General features: G+C 47.3%; 1 protein-coding gene across 2 annotated transcripts in view; it reads left to right on the top strand.

The window, feature by feature from the left end:
* Positions 1–18,447, top strand: part of QTRT1 (queuine tRNA-ribosyltransferase catalytic subunit 1) — a 150,169-nt gene that overhangs the window by 35,939 nt on the left and 95,783 nt on the right. For both annotated transcript variants that reach the window (XM_069231535.1, XM_069231536.1), the window contains exon 4: positions 18,240–18,318. In XM_069231535.1, the coding sequence (XP_069087636.1) occupies positions 18,240–18,318 (79 nt within the window). The remainder of the gene's footprint in view (positions 1–18,239; positions 18,319–18,447) is intronic.

Genomic DNA, 18,447 nt, shown 5'->3' with positions numbered 1-18,447 from the left:
ATACGGTTCTAGAGTTGTTCAGCGATCCAGTATTTCACAGCCGTGCTTGAGTAGATGTGGCATTAAGGAGTGCTCATTTTAGGTTTGATGGGGCGTACTGTGCATGTTGATTTGGTTAGCCCATGTTAATTTGGGATTAGCTCTTGCAGGGGCTTGATGTATTGGCTTTGCCAGTGGTTGTTTTATTCTTGTGTTTTCTTGTTTTATTTGAGTCCGGGCTGAGTCTTTCTAGTAATCTGGACATTCTTGTTTTATTTGAGTCCGGGCCGAGTCTTTCTAGTAATCTGGACATTCTTGTTTTATTTGAGTCCGGGCCGAGTCTTTCTAGTAATCTGGACATTCTTGTTTTATTTGAGTCCGGGCCGAGTCTTTCTAGTAATCTGGACACGCCTATGTTTTTAAAAGCTGCAAACCGCGATTGCACTTTCTGGTTCTACAAGTAGTAGTCGCGCGGGTGGTTTTGCTTTCGGTTTCTTCTACAATAGAAGCGATGTGGAATAACCGGATTGCACATAGAGAGGGATTCTTGTGTGATAGCATTAAAGCTCGCAGTTTGCTGTGAAATAAGCCAGCAGGCTATGTTCGGACGATGCAGTCTCCTACTGGAGGAGTTCACGCAGCCCTGTGTTTGAACAAGACCGGGCTTTCCGTGGAAGGCGTAGATTCACTTCCTGGCAAACAAGTAGCCACTGCGGGGGAAGGGATGTAGGCACCGAACTGTATCTCATGCACAGAGGTAACCGCAGACCTGCTGCCTCTGCCCTGATCAGTAAATGTTTTTTTCATAAATCGCAACAGGAAATGAGAGCCTGCTGGTATTTAATAAAAACAATACTCCATTAGCACAGCCTAACAGCGAAATGCCGTGTTTTGCATCCATTTTTAATGAAATAAGGAAACCCATCAGACTTATCCTTGGGCCCAGTGCAATTAAAAAATTGTTCGGTCCCTTTGGAGTGGAAAGCCTGACATTGCATTAGTGTTTTTTGACGTATTTGAACTTCTCGTTCATGATTTGGTCACTGATATTTGAATTAAGTGTCTGTTTATGAAGGCTGACGTCTACACTTAGTGTTTTTTCTTTTCTTTTCACAGCGGTTAGGCGTGCTAATAGTTTCAGAGCTGTTTGAGGAGAGGACGCACTAGGCTTTATCTCATTAGTTTGGATAACATGAGTGTTGGGCTGGCAGCTCTATGCCTGCGGTGTAGACCAGTGGTTCCCAAACTTTTGACTTCCATGGACCCCTATTTATCAATACTGGAACCCATTGTCCCCCACTGAATCAATATTGTTATCCGGGGACCCCCTCACTGAGCCATTACTGAAAGCTGGGCAATTCATCCATTAATATTATTTAATTTTCTAAGCAGTCGCGGACCCCCTGAGAGTGGCTTTGCGAAATGTTGATTAGGCCTACCGGATTGTGCCTTTGGATATCTTCTCATGTTAATGCCAGCAGCGATGCTTGACTTACCAGTTGTCTTTGGACAAGACTTTAGACTTCACATACACGCCATGACAACCAATTAATGCTGTTAGTCAGCTGATCTGTGCTCAGAAAACACGAGACTTGTAAATAATTGGTGGTCGCCAGCCCTATGTGCCGACTTGCTGTTAACTGTAAACATATATGCTACATTTTTAAATGCCTTTGTAGCTCTCCATCCCGCTTTTAGGATAAAATTGGACCTGCCACCAGTTGCCTCTGGAGGACTGCTTTTTAGGGTCAAGGCTGCAAGAGCATGCGCCTCGCTTGCCAGGCACTGTTGCATACATTAAGCATTGGCAAAGCCAATACGTCTTGCCTATGCAAGATTTTTTTAGCCATATTGCACAGCAGTGCAGCTACTATGCAACATGGCTGGAAGTAAAGAAAATAAAAGAGCCAGGACATCGTCAATGCTTGCCGCATCATGTCGCTTTATTTTTTTTTAAAATTATAGTTAGGTTGTACAGCAGCTTCAGTGCAACCTGACTGAAAGTTTGGAAAAAAAAACACTGTGACACGGAGTGCTGCTGCCTCATACTACATTCTTAAAATAACTTTCAGACATGTTACAGAGTAAGTGCTGAAAGTTTTTTTTTTTTTTTTTTTTTTTTTTTTTTTTGTGCTACAACACGACCTGCTTTGTCCATGTCTTAGCTCTTATTTTTGTTATACTTTCAGCCATGGCTAAAACATAAGTGAGACCTCATGGCTTTACCAATGCTTGTTATTTTTTGTGGCTGATGACCTTTTTAGATATATCCTAGCATGGAATAGATCTTGGCATTATTTTAGTCATGTACTAGCTGTGAAGTAAAATAGCTGCTTGCTTTGTTTAATCTTCAGTCCTCTTTGGTTCAGAATTCTATTTATCTATGTTCCACTTTTAGATACTTATCGTAGCCAGTTTGTGTCAATGCAGAATTTTGTATTACTTGGGTTTTTTGTCATGATGAACTCAGAATCTAGTAGTAGGGATTGAGAAAAGATCAGAATATGAGGAGACCTTGGTCCATATCATTTTATGTATTAGAGAGTTTATATGTCCATTGGTGTACCCCAGACGCGGCGTTGAAGCTCTTTTCTGCGAGTAGCATGCTATTCTGGAACCCAAAAGGATTATTGGTGGATTAGTATTGGGAACTATGAGTATAGTGTTAGTATTAGTATCAGTTAATTTGAGCAGAGGATATGTGAGTTTGTTAGTAGGTAGTAGTTTTGAATAGAATAATGGATTGCTGAAATTATCAATTATATAAAAATATAGATTGGAGTTAGAAATGCTACAGTTCAATGGGAGACTGTAAAGAAATGGCTCCCTGTTGCAGTTACCCCCCACTTTTTGCCTGATACTGATGCTGACTTGACTGAGAAGAGTGCTGGGACCCTGCTAACCAGGCCCCAGCACCAGTGTTCCTTCACCTAAAATGTACCATTGTATCCACAATTGGCACACCCTGGCATTCAGATAAGTCCCTTGTAACTGGTACTTCTAGTACCAAGGGCCCTGATGCCAAGGAAGGTCTCTAAGGGCTGCAGCATGTCTTATGCCACCCTAGAGACCCCTCACTCAGCACAGACACACTGCTTACAAGCCTGTGTGTGCTAGTGAGAACAAAATGAGTAAGTCGACATGGCACTCCCCTCAGGGTGCCATGCCAGCCTCTCACTGCCTATGCAGTATAGGTAAGACACCCCTCTAGCAGGCCTTACAGCCCTAAGGCAGGGTGCACTATACCATAGGTGAGGGTACCAGTGCATGAGCATGGTACCCCTACAGTGTCTAAACAAAACCTTAGACATTGTAAGTGCAGGGTAGCCATAAGAGTATATGGTCTGGGAGTCTTTCAAACACGAACTCCACAGCACCATAATGGCTACACTGAAAACTGGGAAGTTTGGTATCAAACTTCTCAGCACAATAAATGCACACTGATGCCAGTGTACATTTTATTGTAAAATACACCCCAGAGGGCACCTTAGAGGTGCCCCCTGAAACTTAACCGACTGTCTGTGTAGGCTGACTAGTTCCAGCAGCCTGCCACACCAGAGACATGTTGCTGGCCCCATGGGGAGAGTGCCTTTGTCACTCTGAGGCCAGTAACAAAGCCTGCACTGGGTGGAGATGCTAACACCTCCCCCAGGCAGGAGCTGTGACACCTGGCGGTGAGCCTCAAAGGCTCACCCCTTTGTCACAGCCCAGCAGGGCACTCCAGCTTAGTGGAGTTGCCCGCCCCCTCCGGCCACGGCCCCCACTTTTGGCGGCAAGGCTGGAGGGAACAAAGAAAGCAACAAGGAGGAGTCACTGGACAGTCAGGACAGCCCCTAAGGTGTCCTGAGCTGAGGTGACTCTGACTTTTAGAAATCCTCCATCTTGCAGATGGAGGATTCCCCCAATAGGGTTAGGATTGTGACCCCCTCCCCTTGGGAGGAGGCACAAAGAGGGTGTACCCACCCTCAGGGCTAGTAGCCATTGGCTACTAACCCCCCAGACCTAAACACGCCCTTAAATTTAGTATTTAAGGGCTACCCTGAACCCTAGAAAATTAGATTCCTGCAACTACAAGAAGAAGGACTGCCTAGCTGAAAACCCCTGCAGAGGAAGACCAGAAGACGACAACTGCCTTGGCTCCAGAAACTCACCGGCCTGTCTCCTGCCTTCCAAAGATCCTGCTCCAGCGACGCCTTCCAAAGGGACCAGCGACCTCGACATCCTCTGAGGACTGCCCCTGCTTCGAAAAGACAAGAAACTCCCGAGGACAGCGGACCTGCTCCAAGAAAAGCTGCAACTTTGTTTCCAGCAGCTTTAAAGAACCCTGCAAGCTCCCCGCAAGAAGCGTGAGACTTGCAACACTGCACCCGGCGACCCCGACTCGGCTGGTGGCGATCCAACACCTCAGGAGGGACCCCAGGACTACTCTAAGACTGTGAGTACAAAAACCTGTCCCCCCTGAGCTCCCACAGCGCCGCCTGCAGAGGGAATCCCGAGGCTTCCCCTGACCGCGACTCTTTGAATCCTAAGTCCCGACACCTGGGAGAGACCCTGCACCCGCAGCCCCCAGGACCTGAAGGACCGGACTTTCACTGGAGGAGTGACCCCCAGGAGTCCCTCTCCCTTGCCCAAGTGGAGGTTTCCCCGAGGAACCCCCCCCTTGCCTGCCTGCAGCGCTGAAGAGATCCCGAGATCTCTCATAGACTAACATTGCGAACCCGACGCTTGTTTCTACACTGCACCCGGCCGCCCCCGCGCCGCTGAGGGTGAAATTTCTGTGTGGGCTTGTGTCCCCCCCGGTGCCCTACAAAACCCCCCTGGTCTGCCCTCCGAAGACGCGGGTACTTACCTGCAAGCAGACCGGAACCGGGGCACCCCCTTCTCTCCATTCTAGCCTATGTGTTTTGGGCACCACTTTGAACTCTGCACCTGACCGGCCCTGAGCTGCTGGTGTGGTGACTTTGGGGTTGCTCTGAACCCCCAACGGTGGGCTACCTTGGACCAAGAACTAAGCCCTGTAAGTGTCTTACTTACCTGGTTAACCTAACAAATACTTACCTCCCCTAGGAACTGTGAAAATTGCACTGTGTCCACTTTTAAAACAGCTATTTGTGAATAACTTGAAAAGTATACATGCAATTTTGATGATTTGAAGTTCCTAAAGTACTTACCTGCAATACCTTTCGAATGAGATATTACATGTAGAATTTGAACCTGTGGTTCTTAAAATAAACTAAGAAAAGATATTTTTCTATATAAAAACCTATTGGCTGGATTTGTCTCTGAGTGTGTGTACCTCATTTATTGTCTATGTGTATGTACAACAAATGCTTAACACTACTCCTTGGATAAGCCTACTGCTCGACCACACTACCACAAAATAGAGCATTAGTATTATCTATTTTTACCACTATTTTACCTCTAAGGGGAACCCTTGGCCTCTGTGCATGCTATTCCTTACTTTGAAATAGCACATACAGAGCCAACTTCCTACATTGGTGGATCAGCGGTGGGATACAAGACTTTGCATTTGCTGGACTACTCAGCCAATACCTGATCACACGACAAATTCCAAAATTGTCATTAGAAATTCATTTTTGCAATTTGAAATTTTTCTAAATTCTTAAAAGTCCTGCTAGGGCCTTGTGTGTTAGGTCCCTGTTTAGCATTGTCTTTTTAGAGTTTAAAAGTTTGTTAAAAGTTTGAAATTAGATTCTAGAAACAGTTTTAGATTCTTTAAAAAGTCTTCCAACTTTTAGCAAAATAATGTCTGATACAGAGATGAATGTGGTGGAACTCGACACCACACCTTACCTCCATCTTAAGATGAGGGAGCTAAGGTCTCTCTGTAATATAAAGAAAATAACCATTGGCTCCAGACCTACCAAAATTCAGCTCCAGGAGCTGTTGGCAGAGTTTGAAAAAGCCAACCCCTCTGAGGATGACTTCACAGAGGAAGAAATTAGTGACTTGGAGGGCAATTCCCCCCTTCCAGTCCTAAATAGGGAGACCAGGGCCTCTCAAGCCCTGTCTCCAAAAATGATAGTCAGAAATGTTGCTTCCCTCACAGGAGGGTCCAGCATTTCTGAAATCACTGAGGATGCTCTCAGTGAGGATGACCCCCTGTTAGCCAGGATGGTCAAAAGATTGGCTTTGGAAAAGCAGCTCCTAGCCATAGAAAGGGAAAGAAAAGAGATGGGCCTAGGTCCCATCAATGGTGGCAGCAACTTAAATGGGGTCAGAGATTCTCCTGACATCCTAAAAATCCCCAAAGGGATTGTAACAAAATATGAAGATGGTGATGACATCACCAAATGGTTCACAGCTTTTGAGAGGGCTTGTGTAACCAGAAAAGTGAACAGATCTCACTGGGGTGCTCTCCTTTGGGAAATGTTCACTGGAAAGTGTAGGGATAGACTCCTCACACTCTCTGGAAAAGATGCAGAATCTTATGACCTCATGAAGGGTACCCTGATTGAGGGCTTTGGATTCTCCACTGAGGAGTATAGAATTAGATTCAGGGGGGCTCAAAAATCCTCGAGCCAGACCTGGGTTGATTTTGTAGACTACTCAGTAAAAACACTAGATGGTTGGTTAACTGGAAATGAAGTGGGTGACTATGTTGGGCTTTATAATTTGTTTATGAAAGAACACATTTTAAGTAACTGCTTCAATGAAAAGTTGCATCAGTATCTGGTAGACCTAGGTCAAATTTCTCCCCAAGAATTGGGAAAGAAGGCAGACCACTGGGTCAAGACTAGGGTAACCAAAACTTCCACTGGGGGTGACCAAAAGAAAGGGGTTACAAAAACTCCCCAGGAGAAAGTGGGTAACACTAGAAACAAAGAAAAAGAGTCCTCTGTAGGCCCCCAAAAACCAGAACAGGTGGGTGGGCCCCAAGACACAACCCAAAACAAAGGTGGGTACCAGGGTAAGAACTGGGATGCCACTAAGGCATGGTGCCACAACTGTAAACAGTCTGGGCACCACACCAAGGACACTTCTTGTCCCAAAAACAAACCCCAGAACAAAATTCCTGGGGTAACCAGTGTAGCCATGGGAGATGACTCCTCAGATGAGGAGGTCTTCCTAGCCTTCAACTGGAAACAGGGCCCAACAGGTGAGTTGGAGATTCCAGAGGGAAGTAGACACTTCCACCACCTACTGGTGAATGGAATCCCAACCACTGCCCTGAGAGACACTTGTGCCAGTCACACTATTGTGCATGACAGGCTGGTGCTCTCAAACCAGTACATCCCAGGTGAGACTGCCAGGGTAAGAGTTAGCCTAGACAGGGTCACTAAGAGGCCTGTGGCTTTAGTGCCCATAGAAGTGGGTGGCACTCTTAGCTGGAGAAGGGTAGTAGTCAGTACAGACCTCCCCCTTGATTGTCTCCTTGGAAATGACTACCCAGAGGTTAGTCAGATCCCAAGAGAGGAACTGGTCCAGTGCCAGTCCTCTCCCAAGGATTCTGGAAGTCCTGCCTCTGCAGTAAATGCAAGCAGGCCCCAGAAGAAGAAGAAAAGAAAACAGAGTAGGAAGGGTGGACAACCTTTAGCCAAGGTTACAGCAAGCCAAGGAGATTCTGCTCCAGTAGGGGAGAACTCCAAAAATGGCCCTGATAAAGTCCAACCTGACCCACAAGAAGTCCTGGCTAGTCAGGCAACTGTTAAACCTGAGTGGGTGGCTCCTCAGCTAACAGAAGAAAGAGTGGAAGAAGGGTGTTTACTACAAGATGTGGTAACCCCCCACTCTAATACAGCAGACAGGCAACCTGAACCCAAAGAGGCCTGTAACTTAGCCCCTTCCCTTTTAGGTGAAGAGCTAAAGGTGTGGTTCTGGGCACTGACAGTTGTCAGTGGCCTCTGCTGGGTGTTAGCCTTTATGGCTGCACTATCCTTAGCATGGTGGTCTGACCCCATGCCAAATAGCAAGTTAGGCCCCCTGACCCTATTGGTCATGGTGGGGTTACTCCAGCTCTGGGTAACCTCTCTGGGTAAGCTAGGGGTAACCCTGGCCAAGATAAGGTTAGCAGAGGTGGATACCTCTAAGACCAAAATAGAAAGAATGGGTGGAGACATTGAAGAGGCAGACAAGAGGCAATTCAGACTAGGTCCTATCACTGTGGAAGTAGGTCAGTTCCCCAAAGGGAATGACCTGAACAGAAGGATGTAAGGCAGAGTAGGCCCTGCAACTAACCAGCCTATTTCTCCTACTCTTCCTCGCCTGACAGACTAGGAAGACTCTCCCAGCTTGGGCTGAGTCTCCTGGCCTGTGGGCTGGGGGGGCTTGTGTAAAGAAATGGCTCCCTGTTGCAGTTACCCCCCACTTTTTGCCTGATACTGATGCTGACTTGACTGAGAAGAGTGCTGGGACCCTGCTAACCAGGCCCCAGCACCAGTGTTCCTTCACCTAAAATGTACCATTGTATCCACAATTGGCACACCCTGGCATTCAGATAAGTCCCTTGTAACTGGTACTTCTAGTACCAAGGGCCCTGATGCCAAGGAAGGTCTCTAAGGGCTGCAGCATGTCTTATGCCACCCTAGAGACCCCTCACTCAGCACAGACACACTGCTTACAAGCCTGTGTGTGCTAGTGAGAACAAAATGAGTAAGTCGACATGGCACTCCCCTCAGGGTGCCATGCCAGCCTCTCACTGCCTATGCAGTATAGGTAAGACACCCCTCTAGCAGGCCTTACAGCCCTAAGGCAGGGTGCACTATACCATAGGTGAGGGTACCAGTGCATGAGCATGGTACCCCTACAGTGTCTAAACAAAACCTTAGACATTGTAAGTGCAGGGTAGCCATAAGAGTATATGGTCTGGGAGTCTTTCAAACACGAACTCCACAGCACCATAATGGCTACACTGAAAACTGGGAAGTTTGGTATCAAACTTCTCAGCACAATAAATGCACACTGATGCCAGTGTACATTTTATTGTAAAATACACCCCAGAGGGCACCTTAGAGGTGCCCCCTGAAACTTAACCGACTGTCTGTGTAGGCTGACTAGTTCCAGCAGCCTGCCACACCAGAGACATGTTGCTGGCCCCATGGGGAGAGTGCCTTTGTCACTCTGAGGCCAGTAACAAAGCCTGCACTGGGTGGAGATGCTAACACCTCCCCCAGGCAGGAGCTGTGACACCTGGCGGTGAGCCTCAAAGGCTCACCCCTTTGTCACAGCCCAGCAGGGCACTCCAGCTTAGTGGAGTTGCCCGCCCCCTCCGGCCACGGCCCCCACTTTTGGCGGCAAGGCTGGAGGGAACAAAGAAAGCAACAAGGAGGAGTCACTGGACAGTCAGGACAGCCCCTAAGGTGTCCTGAGCTGAGGTGACTCTGACTTTTAGAAATCCTCCATCTTGCAGATGGAGGATTCCCCCAATAGGGTTAGGATTGTGACCCCCTCCCCTTGGGAGGAGGCACAAAGAGGGTGTACCCACCCTCAGGGCTAGTAGCCATTGGCTACTAACCCCCCAGACCTAAACACGCCCTTAAATTTAGTATTTAAGGGCTACCCTGAACCCTAGAAAATTAGATTCCTGCAACTACAAGAAGAAGGACTGCCTAGCTGAAAACCCCTGCAGAGGAAGACCAGAAGACGACAACTGCCTTGGCTCCAGAAACTCACCGGCCTGTCTCCTGCCTTCCAAAGATCCTGCTCCAGCGACGCCTTCCAAAGGGACCAGCGACCTCGACATCCTCTGAGGACTGCCCCTGCTTCGAAAAGACAAGAAACTCCAGAGGACAGCGGACCTGCTCCAAGAAAAGCTGCAACTTTGTTTCCAGCAGCTTTAAAGAACCCCGCAAGCTCCCCGCAAGAAGCGTGAGACTTGCAACACTGCACCCGGCGACCCCGACTCGGCTGGTGGCGATCCAACACCTCAGGAGGGACCCCAGGACTACTCTAAGACTGTGAGTACAAAAACCTGTCCCCCCTGAGCCCCCACAGCGCCGCCTGCAGAGGGAATCCCGAGGCTTCCCCTGACCGCGACTCTTTGAATCCTAAGTCCCGACACCTGGGAGAGACCCTGCACCCGCAGCCCCCAGGACCTGAAGGACCGGACTTTCACTGGAGGAGTGACCCCCAGGAGTCCCTCTCCCTTGCCCAAGTGGAGGTTTCCCCGAAGAACCCCCCCCTTGCCTGCCTGCAGCGCTGAAGAGATCCCGAGATCTCTCATAGACTAACATTGCGAACCCGACGCTTGTTTCTACACTGCACCCGGCCGCCCCCACGCCGCTGAGGGTGAAATTTCTGTGTGGGCTTGTGTCCCCCCCGGTGCCCTACAAAACCACCCTGGTCTGCCCTCCGAAGACGCGGGTACTTACCTGCAAGCAGACCGGAACCGGGGCACCCCCTTCTCTCCATTCTAGCCTATGTGTTTTGGGCACCACTTTGAACTCTGCACCTGACCGGCCCTGAGCTGCTGGTGTGGTGACTTTGGGGTTGCTCTGAACCCCCAACGGTGGGCTACCTTGGACCAAGAACTAAGCCCTGTAAGTGTCTTACTTACCTGGTTAACCTAACAAATACTTACCTCCCCTAGGAACTGTGAAAATTGCACTAAGTGTCCACTTTTAAAACAGCTATTTGTGAATAACTTGAAAAGTATACATGCAATTTTGATGATTTGAAGTTCCTAAAGTACTTACCTGCAATACCTTTCGAATGAGATATTACATGTAGAATTTGAACCTGTGGTTCTTAAAATAAACTAAGAAAAGATATTTTTCTATATAAAAACCTATTGGCTGGATTTGTCTCTGAGTGTGTGTACCTCATTTATTGTCTATGTGTATGTACAACAAATGCTTAACACTACTCCTTGGATAAGCCTACTGCTCGACCACACTACCACAAAATAGAGCATTAGTATTATCTATTTTTACCACTATTTTACCTCTAAGGGGAACCCTTGGACTCTGTGCATGCTATTCCTTACTTTGAAATAGCACATACAGAGCCAACTTCCTACAGAGACTAAATGCATGAGGTATAAAATATTTAAAAGGGAAGAAATTCATAGCTGGATCTATTTCAGAGAGTGGAAAGCAATTGGCTGGTTGTTATCTACTTTTAAAACAGCATCAGCGAATCCTTGTTAAAGTGCTCTGGAGCCTCGAGGTGGCATTGTAATTCTATGTCAGGACCAGAGGCGAGGATTATGGTCATCTTTCTTTCCTTTTTAGGGTCGAGCATGCAAGCACTCTGGCCTCATGTAATCTCTCTATGGTCTTTTAACCACACCAACTACTACTATTCATTCTTTGTTGTGCTTGTCTTAAATGCTTATTTTTTATTGGTGCATTGTGAAATGTCCCTCCTTTGTGTGCTGAGTTCCTTCCCAGGCAATTTCACCAAGTGAACATTTATGTTGGCCATCACACTGCGTCATGCTCTCTCCTGTTACAGTGTGTCATGGCCCCTCCTCCGGTTTCGGTTTTCCTTTCATCCGAGCCACTATCCTTTCTAGACATAAATGCAGGGAGCAAATAACTTGCGCGCTCTCGCTCATGCTCATTGCGGCAGTGGCGCTTTGAATTGACTTGCTTATGTCAACTGTTTTACTTTTCATTTTCAATTTATGTGACAAGAAAAGTCCAGTTAGGAATTTACAACACTAATAGCTCTAACCTGAGCAAATGCCAGCAGTGTTAAAAAGACAAACTACCTTTCCCATAACTCCACAGGAAAGTTTAACAAAGAAACACAACGTCCAGTAAACAATCCTGCAAGTGTCCATATAGTCAACCTCTTCCCTGGGCACTTCCTCTTTCTTTCCTGCTCAACAGACAAGTGCCACCCATTACTCATGTGTCCGATATTGACTAACTGTTGAGTTTATCTTGTTTTTTTCAATTAATGTGTGCTGCGCCGCTGGAGCGCATTCACCACTCCAATCGTGGCTCTCCTTTCCCGTTTTCTAGTGTCTGCAAGAGTGTGTTGAGGCTTAGTCACCCATAGAGGGCATATTACTGTGATTGACATGTGCCACACATCTCTGATTCAATGGGCTGGGTGCCTCAGTACAATGAAGAAGCTCTCTAAGCGAACGTGCCTAACAGCTGAAGCGATTTGGAAGCCCTGATGGCCCAGCAAGGGGTCGGTATATCTTGAATTCCAGCAGAGATTTCCATACGGTCTGTAACTACAACGGCTTCCACAGGGATTTTGTTTCAGTCATTTCTGATTGCGCTCAGTGGGTGGTGTCCGCTGCGGAGCCGGGCTCAGGTGCAGTTGTGTTCCCCATAAATCAGTGGGACTTTGGAGGGGATTACCCCACATTTAATCTCGTGCCTAGCCACACTTTAATACTTCCTGGCTCTGCCCAGCTCCTCAAAAGTGCACCAGCACATCCTAAATTCTGGGCTAGCACCCAGTCTGTAATTGGCCTGTAGCTTGTGGTGAAGCTTTCCTGCCCTCTGCATTACTCTCATGGCGCCCGCTTAAACGTGAAATAAGGGCCCATATTTATACTTTTTGACGCTAAACTGCGCTAACGCAGTTTAGCGTCAAAAAATTTAGCGCCGTCTAACGCCATTCTGAAGCGCCATGCGGGCGCCGTATTTATGGAATGGCGTTAGCCGGCGCTAGCAGACCGGCGCTGCCTGGTGTGCGTGGAAAAAAACCACGTAGACCAGGCAGCGCCGGCGTAGTGGGAAAATGGCGTTAGGGTGTCTTAAAATGGGGCAAGTCAGGTTGAGGCAAAAAAATCGCCTCAACCCGATTTGCGCCATTTGTTTCGACGCCCAGACGCCATTTAAATGACTCCTGTCTTAGTAAAGTCAGGAGTCATGCCCCCTTGCCCAATGGCCATGCCCAGGGGACTTATGTCCCCTGGGCATGGTCATTGGGCATAGTGGCATGTAGGGGGGCACAAATAAGGCCCCCCTATGCCACCAAAAAAAAAAAAAATTATACCTACCTGAACTTACCTGAATGTCCTTGGGATGGGTCCCTCCATCCTTGGGTGTCCTCCTGGGGTGGGCAAGGGTGGCAGGGGGGGTCCCTGGGGGCAGGGGAGGGCACCTGTGGGCTCATTTTGAGCCCACAGGCCCCTTAACGCCTACCCTGACCCAGGCGTTAAATAGTGGCGCAAATGCGGGGTTTTTTGACCCGCCAACTCCCGGGCGTGATTTTTGCCCGGGAGTATAAATACGACGCATTTGCGTCGCCGTCATTTTTTTAGACGGGAACGCCTTCCTTGCATCTCATTAACGCAAGGAAGGCGTTCACGCAAAAAAATGACGCTATTTGCCCATACTTTGGCGCTAGACGCGTCTAACGCCAAAGTATAAATATGGCGTTCGTTTTGCGCCGAATTTGCGTCGAAAAAAACGACGCTAATTCGGCGCAAACGGAGTATAAATACGGGCCAAGGTGTTTTTACCTATTATCCACGAGTATTCAGGCAGGCAATTACGTGTGAGAAGACCATTTCAGTCCTCTCCATTGATCATGAGTTTTGTGAGGCCATGGACGCCTTTATCCATCATGCGGTGGCTGCGACCATTGAACCATTAGAAAGATGCCTCCTCCAGTTAGCGTATGCATGCCTGGTTCCCCTCAGTCTCCCACTGCCCCAACCCAAGGGTCTTTCAATGGGCATGGATCATCCTGCCCAATGCCCTCCAAAACGCAGGCTCGAATCAGGGTGGATCTCAGAGCTTTTGATAGGGTTAATCAGGCATTCTTAGAAATCCCCAGCCCCCCTCTGCTGGTGACCTCTCTGAATGCCCTCTGCGCTCCAGAGAAATCCCTTAAGGTTTTGCCCTCAGCAGATGCAATGACATTGATTCTCAGGTGGACTCAGCTGACAAAGCGGGCCCATCGAGGCCTTGGCTTCCCTCTCCAGGGTCCGCATAACCCCCTCCATATTGGACCCAGATGAGCTAGTCCACCCCGGTCCTCGAAATGGTTTCCCTCTGAGAAAGTGAGTGCATATGTAGCTAACCGACTTAGGTAAACCCCTAGAGAAAGACATCTGTGCTAAATTGCAGGGAGAGTGTCCTGTCCTTCTTTGCTGGGAAAAGTTTTCTCCACCCCCGACATTGACCCAAAAATGGCTACATTCCTCCAGAAGTTTGTTCTCCATCCCAAGAAGGGGGTCAACAGGTCCTGGAAGAACATCCAGGAAAAATTGTTGGATATCATCGAGCTCCTCACAAGAATCCTAGAGCTGGCCGAGCAGGCGAAAACCTCGGGCACCCTGCTCTCTCTGGAGGGTTTCTTGGTGGCCCAAAGAGCAGCCATTTTTCTAGACAGTGCTAATTGCGCCCTCTTTGCAGAGAGGTGCCGGTCATAGCTTATTAAAGTAGACCCAAAACTCTGGGATGTTGCTTCCACAGAGGCTGGGACTGCGGCACAAGGGGGCCTCTTTGGCGATCCTTTTATCAAGGAACTATCCAAGTTTGTTGCCACCTTAATGTCCCTCAATAAGGCTGGTCCTGGTAGAGAGAGATAGGCCAGCCAATTTTACGTGTAAGGCGACAAGGCTACTGCAGGAGTCAGGACCAACCTCCCTCCGGTAAATTCTTTCCCACCAGAAGGGAACAATGATGAAGAGGTATTAGAGGAACTCCCAGAGGCCATCTCCAAGGATTCCAACCGGTGAATGTTCTTTCAGGTTCTTTCTTGCCTGTAGGAGGCAGCTGGCACAGTTTCTCCACAGTTGGGTCCTCCAAACTGTCTGCGCTTTCCAAATAGAGTTCTATGCTTCCCCGGTCCAATTTTCCCAGCCATGCCCCCTAAATATTTCCCAGGAACAAATTGTCTTGGTACACCAAGATGTGAAAGACGTGATCATCAAGGAGAATACCATCCCATCCACCTTACACCTTCAGGCTTCCTGAGCAACTTGTTCGTAATGGAGAAACAGGATGGGGGACAATGTCCGGTCATCAGTCTGAAGGAGTTCAATAGCTGGTTGATCTATCTCCATTTGAAGATGGAGGGAACCCATCTACTTTATGACTTGTTGCATACAGATGACTGGATGGTCCATCTTGACCTTCAAGATTCCCACCTGATAATTCTGCTCTTTTCACTTCATTGACGCTTTCTGCAGTTCAAGTGGAGGGGTCTGGTGTATGAGTTCAAATCCCTACCTTTTGGTCTTTCCTCTGCTCTTTGGTGTTTCATCAAGGTTCGGAAACCGGTGGAGGAGCACCTACGGGCAAGGGGATGCTGTCTGATCATTTATCTTGATGATCTCCTCATGATGGATCAATGCCTATTCAGGTTGAGAGATCAATTCCAGTGTGCAGTTTCCCCCCTGGAAAGCCTAGGTTTCCCCATCAATGCCAAAAAGTCATTGCTAACACCGTCCAAACAAACTACATTCCTGGGTTATGCCATCAACTCGGTAGACAAGACTCTCAGTTTACCCTCCCAAAAGATCACGACGATCCGCAGTGAACTGAGGAAGACGATCTCCAAACACTCTACTTCCTTATGTCAGGTGGCTTGGATAGTGGGGCTCCTATCCTCCTCTAGTCAAGCAATATTTCTGGTCCCTCTGCACTACAGGACTGTGCAGTGGCTCAAGGCTTTTCATCTACGCAGGGGCCTTCAGTATTTCGAACAAGTTTCTCTGATGTAGGAAGTGAAGTCCAAAATGCTTTGGTGGCTATCCCACATGGAGGCCTGGAATGGTTGCACCATCTTTGGTTCCAACCTGGACCTTATTATCCAGTCGGACACCAGCAGGAAATGGTCCGAAGAAGAAGAGTCCCTCCACATCAATTGCTTAGAGCTGATGGCGGGGTTCTTCACGGTTCAATGTTGGACCAAGGACAAAGTGAACTGCTGTCTATTGTTAAAGATGGACAGCCTTCCATTTACTGTAGATCTGTTCACCTCATGATTGAATCACCTGACCCCTCAATAATTCAGCTGGAAGCCAGATCCACAGGCTTCAGTGACAGATGCATTTCTGCAGGATTGTTAGAAGAAGGGCTATGCATTTCCTATGTTCGCCATGATCACGAGGTTGGCAGCGCAAGTGTGGAGACAGGGGGCACAGGTGGTCGATACCTTGCCAGTGTGAAAATCTCAAGTGTGGTTTCCAGTTCTTCTGGCACTTTCTTGGGATTCTCCAATTCCTCTTCCACACAATCTAATTACTCTCTTATTCTCCAGGATCCCTGGGGTCTGAGCCACCCAGTAGTCCTCCGAGGCAGTTTACCTCTAATGGCCTTGAGGGTTACCAGGGGAGATGGAGAGTCCTGGGACTTTTACAAGATGCTAAAAAACTATTGGCCTTGGCCTGGGCTGACGAGACCTCTACAAGGTACAAATCTGCATGGCCAAAGTGGGTGCGTTGATATATTCAACACAAAGTGGATCCTATGGGGTGTGATGATGTCCCTATGCTGATTTTTTTTTTTGGCATCTAAAAGCATGGCGTATCGCATGGTTCACTCTTACCGTTCAGCCATCTCTGTGGGTCATTTCCCGATTCAGGGGCTTTCGGTGGGAAAACACCCGCTGGTATGCAAACTTCTGAAGGGTATCTGCCTTAGTTTGCCACCAGAACCCATATATTCCAGTTTGTTGGCTGAGAATGTTGTTTTGAATCTCTTTCAATCATGGCAGAGGAATAAATATCTTTCACGCAAATAGTCAATGCTGCTGGGTCTGATTGTAGGGTCTCAGATGTGAGAGCCTTGGACATTTCTAGCCGCATCCTTATTTCTCAGGGAGTTACCTTTTATGTTTCCAGGAGAACCAAAATGGATTCCAGAGAACTATCTTATCTTATCTGACCTTCTACAAGATCCCTAAGCTATGTGTAATCATGTGCTTTAAAGCGTATGAGAATGTGACAAAGAACATGTGTCCTCCAGGGGAATGCCAACTCTCGATCTCTGTGTGGAAACCTTTCAAATCAGTCTCATCCCCGCCATTGCTCGCTGGGTTATGCAAGAAATAGGTATCAATGTAGCGCTCTTCGAGCACACTCAGTCAGAGGGACTCTGGACTCAAAAGCCTTTTTTCAAGAGTCTAGACTAGAGGATATTATTAATGCAGCTGATTGGTCCTCGGACTTCATATTTAAGAGATTCTATTTTAAACCAGTGATGCATATGGTGTGTTTGGTGGTGGATAAACTTTAAAGGAGCATAATCCTCACCTCTGGTCCTGACATAGAATGTAACATTTCCTAGCTAACATAACAGAAAGTTTCAATTCTATTAATGACGCAGAGGCGATAATTATTCCTGCACATTCATTTAATGTTTTCTCCCTTCCCCATGTGAGGAACTCTTCTATTATAAATGTGGATAAGAATTAGTATTTTTGTGTCTTGTAATGTTTTTAATGTATTGTCTTATTTTGACTTACCATGGATGATGCTTTATCAGTGATCACAATCTTGCTTTGGGTTGCTTTGGAGAGATTTTATGTTCAGTCAGTTCTGGTGGAATGATATTGGGTTCAATTAAAAAAAAAATCTTATCTTCAGCTACCAGTTTCACTAAAGGCAAGTAATGTGGATGGAGGTATTCTGTTGCGTCAAGAAAGAGGAAGTGAACAGGGAAGAGGCTGTCTATATGGACGCTTGCGGGACTGTTTATTGGTTGCTGTGTTTCTTTGCAGTCCTTCCCCGTTGAGTTTTGGGAAAGGTAGTTTGTCTTTGAACACTGCTGGAATTATTAAAAGGAAAGAAAGATGAGCATAATCCGTGCCTCCGTGTCCTTAATAGAATTGAAACTTTCCGTTTCGTTATCTAGGAAGTTTGACATTCTCTCCCACTCTTATAGGTAAATGAAAGGCTTCATTACCCTAAATTAGGTGTCTAGATGCCAAAGCTTTTGTTTAACTTATTTGTATTTTGATCCTGGCCACTAAGTTTAACAAGTTTTTGTCCTTGGGAAGTACTGGAATTGCCCCTGTATTTTGGAGTCTGTGTTGTGAACCTTGGCTTATGTGACTTTAAGAGCAAAAGGACTTGCCTTGTTGCATACATGCATGGCTATTATAACACTGGATTTTCCCCTCTTTATATTGTTAATGGTTCACACACTGGATCCTCGGACCATGGGACAGCGCTATGTTCTCCCAGTCTGTGATTTTAAGGTCCCTGCAGGAGAGGGACGAGATGCCAGTATTCTGGTCTCTCTGCATTCCCAGTCTAGCATTTTGACCTCAGTGCAGGTCTTCATCCTCTTTTACAGTGTTTGACGGTGACCCAGTGAGATCATCTCTTTCCGTGTACTTTACTGCTCGCTTGTTCCTTCTCGCCCCTCTTCTAGGCTCCGACATCATGATGCAGTTAGATGACGTGGTGAGCAGTACGATATCAGGGCCTCGTGTGGAAGAAGCCATGTACAGGTCAGTATTTGCATAGCTCCTAGCTATGCCTCTTATAAAGTAGGCTGCCACGTGACTCCAGAACACCAGTGTTGCTTGTCATGGTTTTCTTCAATGGATGTCTGGTTATTGCCCTTCAGATTGCCATCT

Source organism: Pleurodeles waltl, chromosome 4_2, assembly GCF_031143425.1.
Source record: "Pleurodeles waltl isolate 20211129_DDA chromosome 4_2, aPleWal1.hap1.20221129, whole genome shotgun sequence".
Lineage (NCBI taxonomy): Eukaryota > Metazoa > Chordata > Amphibia > Caudata > Salamandridae > Pleurodeles > Pleurodeles waltl.
The sequence above is the reverse complement of the archived record's forward strand: the minus strand, read 5'-3'. Positions and strand labels throughout refer to the sequence as shown.